Here is a 13,038-nt window from a genome sequence, read left to right on the forward strand (position 1 = left end):
CTAGGATTATGAATTGATAAAGAATAAAACTTAGAGCAACATACTGATCTTTCAAAGAAAAATCAAATAGTGTGGACCTAGTGCTTAAGATACCACTAAACAGGTGGTGTCATACCAAACTAGGCCAATAGGTGGCAGAACAAAACCAAGTTTCTTTACAATCGAATAGATTAAAAATGCAGAAACTAAAGATGCTGTATAATAAACATTTTAGGATCACAACATGACAGTAACAGATTAAAACTTCACGTACTAATTATTAAAATATGTAAAGACTTCTCAGTGGTATGGGTCATAGTGTCTTGAATATCTGATCTATGAATCTCTGTAGAACACAATCAAATGGTAGTCCGAGATGCCTCTGATATGCACAGGGAACCCTAATATAAACCGTAGAGGCTCAGGCACTGGTGGCTCATGCCTGTAATCCCAGCTACTCAGGAAGCTGAGATCTGAGGTCCACCCAGGAGACTGTGAGACTCTGAGCATCAACTAATGAGTTGAAAAAGCTGAAAGTAGTGCTGTGGCTCAACTGGTAGAGTTCTACCCTTGAGGGGAAAAAAAGAGGCTTAGGGATGGCATCCAGGCCCTGAGTTCAAGCCCCAGGACTAGCACCAGAAAAAAAAAAAAAAGCAAGGGAAGCCAATTATTCCTTCGTTATAAAATTACATGGCGAATGCCGGCAACTCTGGTGTAGAACGGGTGTCAGTGTTTACCCTCAATGCAATGTGCTACAATTGCGCTGCAAGTGGAATCAAGAAATCACATTTTTCCCTGCTGTTGCTAGCTGTGTGATCCTGAGCAATGAACAAGTATGCCTTAAGTGCTCAATGTCAAAAACTTAAAATTACCCTCTGCAACTTTGTGCTAAGGAGAAAAGGCATATTATCAGATTCTAGAAAATTCTATCAGCAGTGAGACACAAATTGTGGGAAAAATGAAGACCATGCAGGCTGCAGAGAATACCTGCCACGCCGTGAGCAGTCCACACAGCTTGCAAGACACTTACCTGAGCCCCCGGGAGCCTGGACCTCGGGCTCATCGTGCGGCTCAGCCTCCTCCGGTGGGAATGTTGGCTCAGAAGCAGATCTTTCTTTAAGTCCTGCATTTTTTTATTCACAAAGTTAACTTAGGTTTTTTAACCTTGACATATTTAAATCAGGAAAAATTACACTCTCAGAACAATCAGCGGTTTTATTCATATTGAATTCTTCAATTATTCATATTGAATTATTCATATTGAATACTTCAATTCATATTGAAGTTGCATGTAAACTGCTCGTTCACTTTCAACAGGCCTTTAATATCTCTATGTGAGCTTTTCATTAAAAAAAATAACGGAACAATAATTTTGGAGTCATTCATTAATCTTTTAAGCAGTTATGACTAAACTTGTCAAGAGAAATTTACTGAATCCAAGCTCCTTTTGTGTTTAAGTGACTATGTCCAGAGGCCAGAAATCAGAATTCCATGAAGGGGCAACTGAAAACTTGAACTTTCCATTCTTTGTGAGCATTGTATGTATTTTCATTTACATGCACTTTTCTTGAAAACTACAAATAGGTACAAATAAAAAAAAACATGCATAATACACTATAACTTTCTTGAGGCTATCCCTATAAGCAATCACATTATTCTATAAAAGTTAAAAGATACGAAAGTCTTTTTTAAGAAAAAGTACTGAGGAAAACAATATACAAGAACCAATGAACATGAATACTGATTCTGAAACAAATAGTACTACGTATTTCAATTTACATGTGGAACACTGAAATGTGTCCTCAATTGTAAGTACTTAGCAAACCCTATCTGGGTTAAGAGCCTGCCTCATGGATCTCGGCATCTCTGAACCTGAAGCCCATGTGAAGAAGGTTCAGGACTCGGTGCACAGATGTGTTCTGCAGTGAAGGGATCAAGTCAGTACTAAGAGGTTTGCTCTGAACTGCTATTAACCAACATGTATTACTCTAATCTGGAAAGTTCTCATATTAATGTCTTTTGCTGGTTTTTATGTTATTGGGTTGGTTTGTTTCTTGGTATTTTTTCATATCATTCTCGCCTCCTGAGTAGCTAGGATTATAAGCAGCGTCTCTTCGATTTTATCTCTTCATTTTTCACTTCATGACAGGATACTGCCACCACATTACACACCTACATACCTAACCTACCTACCTACATTACATACCTACATACATGCATTCCTCCATTCATGCATTTCCAACACCACACACATCCAAAGCTGAACACTAGAAACTACTACATTAAGCGTAAATCTAATTGCAAATAGACTCCCAGAGGATTGTACAAACCATCCACTGTCTACATTGTGGTTGTTTTTGGGAGTTAACTTCAAATACTTCTTCAAATACCTCCCATTTCTAATATATAATGGCTATTCTGTCACTTCTCATTTAAATAATCTATCCTTGCATCACTCAACAGTTAGGAATGGAGAAAGCCGGCCGAAGAATCTCTGAAATCGTGGCTTATCTTTGCCCCCTGTCATAACAGCGGTGCCACATGACTACTTGTTGAAGGGCTGTAGGGCCCAGTGAAGCTCATCCACTCTGCGAGTCACAATGACTGCAGAGGGCACCTGCAGGCCAGGCTTTCTTACTGCCCTGAATGGCCAAGAGCTGTGGAGCAAAAGGCTTCCCATTCCTTCTGCTGCTATTTGCCAGTCATCCCTCTGGCCCAATACCCACCTATCATTCCAGTATCACAAATCTAGTTTGCTCAAGGCAACCTCAACAAGGAAAAACCAGTGACATCCTTCACTAACCACACACACACACACACACACACACACACACACACACACACACACGCTTCATAGGTAGCTCCCCAGGTGCCTGAAGTTATGAGATATTTTCATATCAAATAATATTTAAGTTTCCTGAACAGGTCATCTATACTAGAGTTGGAGAAAGATTTCATTTAAAAGCAAGGAAAGGGGAGGCATGGTTCACAAAGAACTAAGTAATTGTTATCTCATTGGTGTAACTAAACCACCTATCACCTCCATAGTAACAATCAAGATAAAACAAAATAAAAGACACTCCAGTGTAAAAGTGCTGTTTCTGAGTGGACTACTGTTCAAACATACAATGTCCCAACAAGTGGGCTGGACTGATTTGTCTTTAAAATTGACAAGGTAAAACATGAGGACCATTAAATACAATGAAGTAGAAGCTGGTAACATGAAATAAATTGATTGAAGTTTTCTTTTCCATCCAAAGTGGTAGTGGAATTGTAAACCTGCAAATACCTGGTCACAGATATTTCCAGAGGTGAAATCGGCATGAATAAACAATTTTGTCTATGTCAAAGGCACTTCATACATTAATGCATCTTCTTTCCTAAGTGCCTATAAACCTTTAAAGTTGTAAACAAAAACTTTCAACTAAAACTGCTTTAATAATCCACATGGAAGAATTCACTCTAACAAGGTTTTATGATGCTACTGTGAAATAAAAATTTCCATCCGAACAAATACAAATGAAACAAAGACAAAAATACTACATAAGAGCAATTCAGAGTCAAAGGAAAGGTTTTCAAGCTGGGTTTATTAGGGACACAAAGGGAAAAAGAGTTGCACTGAGATTCTGAAATACTCAAAATTTACATTTTGAAACAAGTTTACAAACCACCTTGCACAATGGGTTGAGCAAGGTTTATTATTGTACAAGTGATCCAGACAGTTTCCCCTCAGGCAGCCATGCCTGAGACAAACTTAAGACAAGATGATGACCAGAGGCAAAAGAACTCTCTTGCTCTGAGGCTTTGTCAGACTGGAGGAAATCCTCTAAATATTTCCAGTAGCTAGACTTCCAGTTCTGAAAATCATGACTGTAATCCAGGAAGAAGGACAAAGTGATCTACCACAACTGCGTCTCACTCCTGGGTTTATGCTCAGGCTGAACACTGCATGTTCACCACAAGAGCCACAACGTGGTTGGCAAAGTTAATCAACTGCCTTAAAATAGACCAGGATTTTAGTTCTACAGGCCCACAGGATAACAGGAACATTTTAACTTTATATCCGTAACTATTCCTCTGATTTTAATTAAAAAATGTAATAGCTTTGCAACCATTCCCAGTAGTCATAATCATTTACACAATTACTCTGGGTCCATGACTTAGTTACTTTATTGTTCTCTGCTGCCCAACAACATCTGACTAGAATGGACAAACGTAGTTCTCCCCATAAATATGTGCTTGTGAATTTCTTTACCATCTATTAGTGGAGGGCAACTATTCTACAGTGAATGAACATACAAAACACCTACTTTGGAGAGGGAACCAGTTGGGACAAATTTAGAGTCCATCAGATGGAATGGGGATGCGGGCAGCAAGGAGCGTCGCTCAGTAGGGAAAGGAGACAGTCTGTGTGCAGTAAGTGTGTGAAGAAAGCGCGCACGGAGTGCATTTCAACAGACGTCTGCGGGAAGTTGACGATGGCCCCGAGAGTTCCATTGGCAGTTCTCCAGGTAAAGGAAAGGGCAAGCAGCTCATTGTGCAGCTGGAATGGGGCATGATTTTGGAAGCAAGAGGAAAGCCATCAGGAAAGAAGTGGACCGGCGAGTGAATGCCACAGACACCCTGAGACCACCCAGAGGGAACACAAGGGGTCCCCGCGAATTACATGTATCCATTGGTACCTGTAAACCATTGACTCCAAGGAACAAACTCCTCCCCCATGGATACCAAAAATCAAGTGCCTTCCATAAAACGACACAGTATTTGCATATCTCCCATCCAATTGTTTCTCATCTACATACAGATGCTTGGTGATACCTAATACAACATAAGCTGTAGGATTTAGGAAATAAAAAGAAAAAAAAAGCCTATCTGTACATGTTCAGTACAGATATAGATTCTTTCTCCAAAGTATTTCAACCCACAGTTGGTTGAATCCATAGATTAGGAGCTGGAACACAGAGCTGCAGATAGAAAACCGACTGCATATGAAAACTCTCCATCAGGGAAAGCTGGAAATTGTTAGCATTCTGTCGTAGGAGTTCATAAACCTATCTCAGAAAATACTGTATTTTTAATGTAAAAAAATTAGTTAATGTTCATTACAGATTCAATGGTATACACACAGGAAATTTTGGGTCTTACCAATCTGGGTCGCATTAGCTCCTGATATTCTTATGAAGGGTAAATACTCAGCTATCACAAGAAATGTACTCACTGCCCTATTATGTAACTGTACCCCTTTTGCACAACACCTTGTCAACAAAATTTAATTAATAAATTAAAAAAAAAACTAGTCTACAGCCACAAAGTTCTAGTCTTGAGAGCATTTACCTTTTGAGGGAGTCTCCTAGTCTCCAAAGGATAAAAGCAGAGCATAGACTCAGTATAACACATACACAGAAACCTGCATTATAAAGGCTATAAAATAAAAAAAGAAAGGCACACAAGAACTGATTCTGCTTGTCCATGTTGGACTTGCTTATTCAACCAGGGGAGCAGATATCTGTAAGTACACAAACAGCAGTCTCAGAACTTGTGAAAATGCTTGAGAATACTGCACCCTAAAAGCTGTCCCATGATATAAGGGAAACCTTTTCCAAAGCATCTTTACATGGCCCAAGATGGGCAGATTTCAAAAGACGTGTTGTAAATCATATGACTAAACACGGACTATAAAGAAAAGTCCTTAAGAATCTGCTTTCAGGACCTACAGGGACTGTCCGCTTGATTGGAAGGAGTGCATTCAACTTCAGCAGTGCCCAGGGCGGCTAGAGGACACACCCCACGGCACTGGAATCCCGCTGAGGAACCTTGGTACCCCTTCAAAGGTGACCATTTAAATGATGCTCCACTACAGGAAAGTGATAAAACATTGCCCTTTAAGAAGTGAGATCATTTCAATCTACTAATACATATTCTTGCAAATTAATGTTTTTCTAATGATTTCTTCTAAGGAAATTTACTCTCCCTCTCCTTGACACCCAATCACAAGAACTGTTGCAGGCCAATTCCAAGGCAGTGGAAACTTAACTGCAATGAGTGGAGAATCTTCTGGGATTTCTTTTTTTTTTTTTTTTTGGCCAGTCGTGGGCCTTGGACTCAGGGCCTGAGCACTGTCCCTGGCTTCTTCCCGCTCAAGGCTAGCACTCTGCCACTTGAGCCACAGCGCCGCTTCTGGCCGTTTTCTGTATATGTGGTGCTGGGGAATCGAACCTAGGGCCTCGTGTATCCGAGGCAGGCACTCTTGCCACTAGGCTATATCCCCAGCCCTGGGATTTCTTCTTTAACCAAAGTATGTCTGTTCTTGTTGGTAGTGTGCAGCAGTGTTCTTTAACGGGCCTAAGTAAGCACTTCAATGATCTCTTCACATTCAACAATCACCGAATGCCAACCGTCGGCAGTTACTAGTGCAGGCAGAAAAGCACGGGGACGGAGTAGGCTGAAGGCTGAGGTACCCACGGGCGGGGAGCAGGAGCCCACGGCCTGGGTGGGTCCCAGACAACCGTATGCACACATCTCTGTAGTGCTGAGTCCTACAAGGAAGCAACGCTGCTGTCCAACCAGAAAAGCAGCGCACTGCAGACAGAAGGCATGGCAGCAGAATCTGACATTGCCACACACACACACACACACACACACACACACAAACACACACACACACACGTTCTCCTTCAGCCTCTGCTTGCGCTCAGAGCCGTTTAGTGCAGTGACTACACACCTGTATCACTGGACTCACCCCGCCCAGCACACCGCGCAGCCTCAGGTGTGAGCGGAATGATGGGAAATAACAGACACAGCACCTGAGTGTGTATATGTAATTATCAAACATACCACAAAAACTGGATGTATGCTTTAATCTTTTAAAATGGAATAGAAGTAACATTAAATATCACCTAATATTAAATGTACTTAATGAAGTCCTAAAGACAAGGGAGTTGTAAAGGAAGGGCAAACTCCTATGACACACATATGCCCAACTTAATTTGGAGCAGTAAGTTAAATCAAAGGAGGTATGAAAAAAAGAACAAAAAATAGTTGGATCTTTTGATCTATAGGGCTGACAAAATTCATTTCTATGTAAAAAAACAAAGCCAAGAATAAAACTTTAATCAATATGGTTATATCCTTGGGCAGAAATAGGAGATAAAAATTATTACTCAAGATTTTTCAGATTAACTCAGCAAGATTTCACTAAAATAACCTATGAATCTGTTCAATGACACTCACCCTTAAGTTTCCTAAACATATGAACCTTTCTACACAGAAGAGGGAATGGCAAATGCTTACAGAAGAAACAAACCTAATTTACCTGGTAACTAAATGGTATTTATCAATGTCAGTGTTCTTACAGTTCTAGCCATTTTCTGAAAGTACTGCAGACCAAGGGTTGTGGAAGAGGGTCCTCTTTCAAGTGACTTTTCTCTGAACTATCGATTCCGGCCCATCCATTTGAGCACCTTGTTTGAACAGGAGCAAAGCAGGGGAGGGATAAGCAAGACAAGACAAACTCCACTCAGCCTGCTTTTAAGGTCCATAAGAGCACTAAACATTTACCAACAGCCTGCCTGGCCCCAGTCCCCTGAGACCAACAGCTGTTAACAGTGGACACTCACATGGCAGGTCTCACCCATCAGAGTCGTCCCCCCCCCCCCCAACCCCCACACACTGCATAGGAGAATCGCTAGCATGAGAACAAAGTCAACACTGCTGCTGAGCCCAGTGGTAGAAGCTCAGACTACTGAGTATCTTGATTATAATTTGCTTCCTTTCCTACTACCAGCATTTACCTGCCACGTCCTATGATTTCATGTTACAGCGGTAGTGTTTAAAGAATGACCTGTTCTCATGCCCTTGGACATCTGTAACACACTTATTTTTAGTTGTGCTCCCAATGAGCTCAGTAAAACAAATATGGATCAGAAGATCTCTTTACCGATACATTTCCCGTAAAGGATAAAGGATTTATGGGTAACTGCAAGTATTTGGCTCAAAAACTATTAACAAAAGTAGGAATAGGGATCCTGGCTCTAAGATGGAGGTACAAGGTGCTTATCACACATGCAACAGCTGATATTTCTCACAACCATTTTGCTCAACTTACAGATGAAAGCCATCATTTCCAAGGCATAGCTTCAGCGTGAAATAATCCTAGTAATCAACTTGGAGAAAGTTACCTACCAGTGGCCACTTGCAGAAAAAGGAACAGATGACACAGGAGAGAGGAACCAATGTTAGAAAACACAGCCTAAGTCACCAGGGCCATTTCACGGAAAATGGCTACTTTACTTAAAGCCTATTTCCTTCTTCTTGTTTTTTTTTTTTTTGTTTGTTTAATGGAAGCATATTAGAAAGTCCTTACTATCCAGTCAATACTTATAACACTGCTAAAGTTCAACAGTTGCATGATTAAGTATGTCAGAATAAAATCAATCTCCTCTACGCACCCATCACTTAAGAGTGAATCAGTATTGGAAACCGGGTATACTGGTATTAGAACTAGGAAATTGGAAGGGAATAACAAAATCGAGAGACACGGGGGAAAAAGGCAAACGATTACAAAAGCAATACTTACAAAACTGTTTAGTGTAAACCTACTGAACAACTCATGGGGGCAAAGGGAAAGGGGGAGGTGGAGGGGGAATGAGGGAGGAGGTAACAAACAGTACAAGAAATGTATGCAATGCCTAATGTATGAAACTGTAACCTCTCTGTAATTCAGTTTGATCTTATATATATATATATATATATATATATATATATGAGTGAATCAGTGAGCATCCTTTCTTCATGCCTGCCTCTCTCTGGAGAAAATCAAGACAATCAGCTACACGCAAAGCACCCGTAAAGTAAAATTAAAGACTGTTTACAAAAAAGACTTCAGGGCTGTCTAAAAATCATGAAAATGCAAGCTCAAATCTACTAACAGGGCTGGGGATATGGCCTAGTGGCAAGAAGGCTTGCCTCGTATACATGAGGCCCTGGGTTCGATTCCCCAGCACCACATATACAGAAAATGGCCAGAAGTGGCGCTGTGGCTCAAGTGGCAGAGTGCTAGCCTTGAGCGGGAAGAAGCCAGGGACAGTGCTCAGGCCCTGAGTCCAAGCCCCAGGACTGGCCAAAAAAAAAGAAATCTACTAACAAATAAAGCCCAAGTCAAATGCCCCAACAAAGAAAAAAAATCTGTAATAAATCATTCAAAAGAAAGGAATTTGAGTATTTAAATATTTTTTAAAGGATCAGGCAAATTAGTAGGCTCTCAAATATTTTTGTAAAATTGTCTCTGAGATGATTGTGTTACTCAAATATTATCTACGCACAAAGCTAAAAAAATGAGTGCAATGTGATTTTTTTTATTTGTAAGGACTATTTAAATTGTTTAAATCAAAATTTTGTTAAATACAAAGACTTATGCTTCAGTACTTCACTTTCATTTTTTGAGGGTTCCCATTGTCTTCTGATTCCCGAGTACACAGGACTATAAAATTTACTTTTAGTTGACTTACAAAAGGTGATGGTATTTCTAGTTTTAATTATCCATAGACAAAAACATGAACAAAAAGCATAAAAATTACCTAGTCGCTAAAAGAATAAAACTGAGAATGCAACACTTAATCATGACTATTTTGTTTTTTTGAGCTGAGCTTAACTAAACTTTTTTTAGTTGAACTATAAACGCCCATGCAGGTGTACAAAATGTAATACTTGAATGAGATTCAGTTGAAGTCTGAGAGACACAACGGGAGGGCAAGAGAAAGAAAAAGAGGCAGAGAGAAAGACAGAAATACAGACAGAGCAAATTCCAGTTCATAAACACTTTTGAAATGTCTTTTTCATGTTTCGGTAGGAAGTTTTTGATTCTTTCTTGGAAGGATAATAAGGTACTAGAAGACACTACTGTGACCTTCTGCTGTTAGCTATGGAACTCAGTTCTTGAGGTGATGTTTAAAGGAAAAGTCAATAACACTTAGAAGCACTTTTGCTAAACAGTGGCAATGCTAGATGCTTTGACCGATTCACTCATATGTCCATGATTTAGCGTTTACGCTTTTGTGTGCTATATATTCTGTTGTCATGGAACCTCAACCATTGAGGCAAACATCACTACTAAAATACTCCTGCTGAATAAAACATTTCTCTAGCTTTCTACAAGGGGAGAAAAAAAAAAAACACCTGTAGAGAAAGCAGCACTTAGAATTTTGCATAGATATTTTAACAGTCCACCTTTTGATATCTGCAGCTAGATCTAGCAGGAGGATAGATATATTTCCATGTAGTATCTATTGTTTTTATCCAGTTCTGTCAGATAGTCTGGTTCTTGTCCTCTCCTCCTGTGACGAACATGTCAATCAACTTAGGCGGGACTCACTCAACTCCCACTCCAAGGTTTTGTGTAAGCCTCAAAGGATTAAATACAAGGAGAAATAGACATAATGAGTCACCAGACCTCATAAGGCCAACTGGAATCCTCCCGGGGTCATTCCTCTGGAAGAATCCTAGAAAACTAAAATGTATGTCCAGGATGTACTAAGGGATGTTCATCATGCAATAGCATGGAATCGTATCCCAAAGAAACTAGCCGAGCAAGGATGTGGGAAAAGAAGCCAAGCATGGTGGCTTACACCTGTAATTCTAGCTATGTAAGACAGGCAGATCAGGATTACAGTATGAGGCCAATCCAGGCCACAAATAAGTGTGATGGTTGACATCTGTAATCCCAGCTCTGAAGAGGCACAGGTAGCAGGGCAGGTGTGCAAGGCCAGTCGCAGGCCAATACGCAATCATTTGAGCTCTATCTCATAGGATTGCATGCTTGCCTCACAAGTAGGCTTGCGTTTAAACACAAGGACTGAAGGGGGAAAAAAAAGAAATTGGGAAACTTGTTAGGAAGACAGAGCCCTGGCTGCTCATCTGGGCTGGGGATCTATTCGTCAGGAGCAATTCCTTTCATTTGCCAAAGCAGCCATACACCTAACCCCTTGGTAGTACTCTATTCTGGTAATTTATAAAAGCAGTAGCAAAATCCAGACTAATCAAAATATAAATTAAGTAAATCAATCAAAATAAATTCTAAGGTACATGGCAACAGCAAGATCCAGACTAAAATAAGTTAAATAAATAAAAATAAAACAAACTCTAAGGTAGCAAAAATTATACTTTCTTAGTTTTTGCCCAAGAAAATGATAGAATTGGATTAGAGATACTGGCTTGTTTTCTTTATCTGTTTCATTCTATTAAATAAGTGGAATTTTACAACTAATGTGAGTTTAACTATAAACTTTAAACTATAAACAGTAAAAACTTTTGGCATTTAAGAAAAAGTAGGCAATATGTTTAGGAATGCTTACATGCGTACTTGCTTCCAATTGGAAATATCTTTAGTTAGGTCAAAAACATTTATTCTTAAATTCTTCATAGAAAAAAATAAATGATTTTTAAAAATACCTTTTCCATAATCCTTTTGACTCTATTAGGCTACTTTTCTCAACCAATAGTCGAAATCAAAGTTTTGAAATTTCATACAAGAAGAGTACACACTCTGTAAGAAATGTAGTTCTTACTAAAACTTCACTTTATTCAGTATTTTCTGATGGACTAATTTCTGGTCTCAAATACCAAAATTGTCAGAAATGGTAAACAATTGTAATATGACTGAAAAATACTCTGCTGCAAGTATATCCCAAACATGAAATAATTAAAGCCTTTTTGTACCTTTTTAGAGTCCGCAAAGGAATCATAAATCAAAGTGTTCTGAATAAAGCTGTCTTCTCTTTACCTCCCTCCCCAGAAAATCAGGGTCAAGAGTAAGCGCCTGTTAGAGGCCAGGAGAAAGGAGATGGTGGGAAAGGGTAGGAAAAGCAAGAGCAGCCAAGGAAAGAAAGGAGCGAGGGGATCGGGGAGAGCTGGAAGGTTAGAGACACTGATAGACTAGAGAAAAGACATTAAGCATGGAAAGGACAAGGGAAGGAGAATGGAAAGAATAGGGGAGAACTGCGGAAGGAGGGACTGAGGAGCAACAAAGCACCAGACACTAAGGCGCTATCTGCAGAAGCGTGTATGAGAGAAGAAAGAAGAGACAAGAGAATACAAGGAGCACAGGGAAGGGGACAGAGAGCAGTAAACAAAGGCAACTAGAGAAACAACTCCCATCTACCGAGCACCCAAGGTATTTTTGTGTCACGCTGCACAGAACCAGTGCTCAGCACAGTAATATTCTTATTTTTAACTCTCACGTACTTCAGGAGATTAATAAATCCGTCACAATTCATATTATACAGATGTTTTCTGAATACAAGAGCAATAAATAAAAATTAAAATTATTACATATTTGTATTACATAAAAAGCTTCATCTGCTTAAATTAAGAAACATGACATAGTACACTTGAATTCCAAAGTATTAGCTTACAGAGCACCAATATACATTCAATGGATAATGCACAGAGCAATGCTAAGTTTCCCTTATCCTCAGTAGCAGTGGCAAGTTCTCGCTTCCTGATGGTGATTTGACAGCTTCAGTTCTTCTTCTTCTGATTATTTCCCTTGGCCAGATGTGCCTGCTTGGCTGGGCTTCTTTCCTTCCTATCTTCTTTGTCTCTGGATGTCACTTTACTAGAAGCATCCTTTGTATTTGCTGATTTTTTCTTATTTTCCTTGGATTTAGTGCTCTTATCTGGGTCCACTTTCTCCTTCTCTCTATCCTTTTTACCCCTGAGAGGCTCTTTCCTGGATGTATCTGAATCAATCATTTTCTTATTCTTGGGCTCATCTTCCTTTTCTTTCTTCCCCCTTTTTCTTTCTTCATTCTTCCTGGACACTGATTTTCCCATTTCCTTCCTGAGCTCTTCCTTAGTAGGTTCTTTGACTTCCAGATTTCCCCACCAGAGAAAAAAACGTTTACTGATTACATCATTTAAACGGTAGAATAGCAGTTCAGTGCAACACATTTCACACATTTCTCCCCACACGAGAAACGCTCATTCAAACAGTTACTTCAATCCACTCATTTTAAGTTGATTAACAATGTCAGCTATGAAAGCAATGCTGAAATCGCACCATCA

At 39.7% G+C, this 13,038-nt stretch overlaps 1 protein-coding gene across 4 annotated transcripts in view; it reads right to left on the reverse strand.

Moving 5' to 3' along the window:
- Asph (aspartate beta-hydroxylase) overlaps window positions 1-13,038 on the reverse strand; it is a 191,147-nt gene that overhangs the window by 125,837 nt on the left and 52,272 nt on the right. For 3 of the 4 annotated variants that reach the window (XM_048358866.1, XM_048358867.1, XM_048358869.1), the window contains one exon: window positions 9,313-12,842. In XM_048358866.1, the coding sequence (XP_048214823.1) occupies window positions 12,493-12,842 (350 nt within the window). In that variant the 3' untranslated portion in view covers window positions 9,313-12,492. Of the gene's footprint in view, window positions 1-1,009; window positions 1,103-9,312; window positions 12,843-13,038 lie in introns of those variants that run through there. The other variant, XM_048358864.1, reaches the window with a different exon arrangement.

The sequence above is a fragment of the Perognathus longimembris genome, chromosome 12 (genome assembly GCF_023159225.1).
Source record: "Perognathus longimembris pacificus isolate PPM17 chromosome 12, ASM2315922v1, whole genome shotgun sequence".
NCBI classification, from domain to species: domain Eukaryota; kingdom Metazoa; phylum Chordata; class Mammalia; order Rodentia; family Heteromyidae; genus Perognathus; species Perognathus longimembris.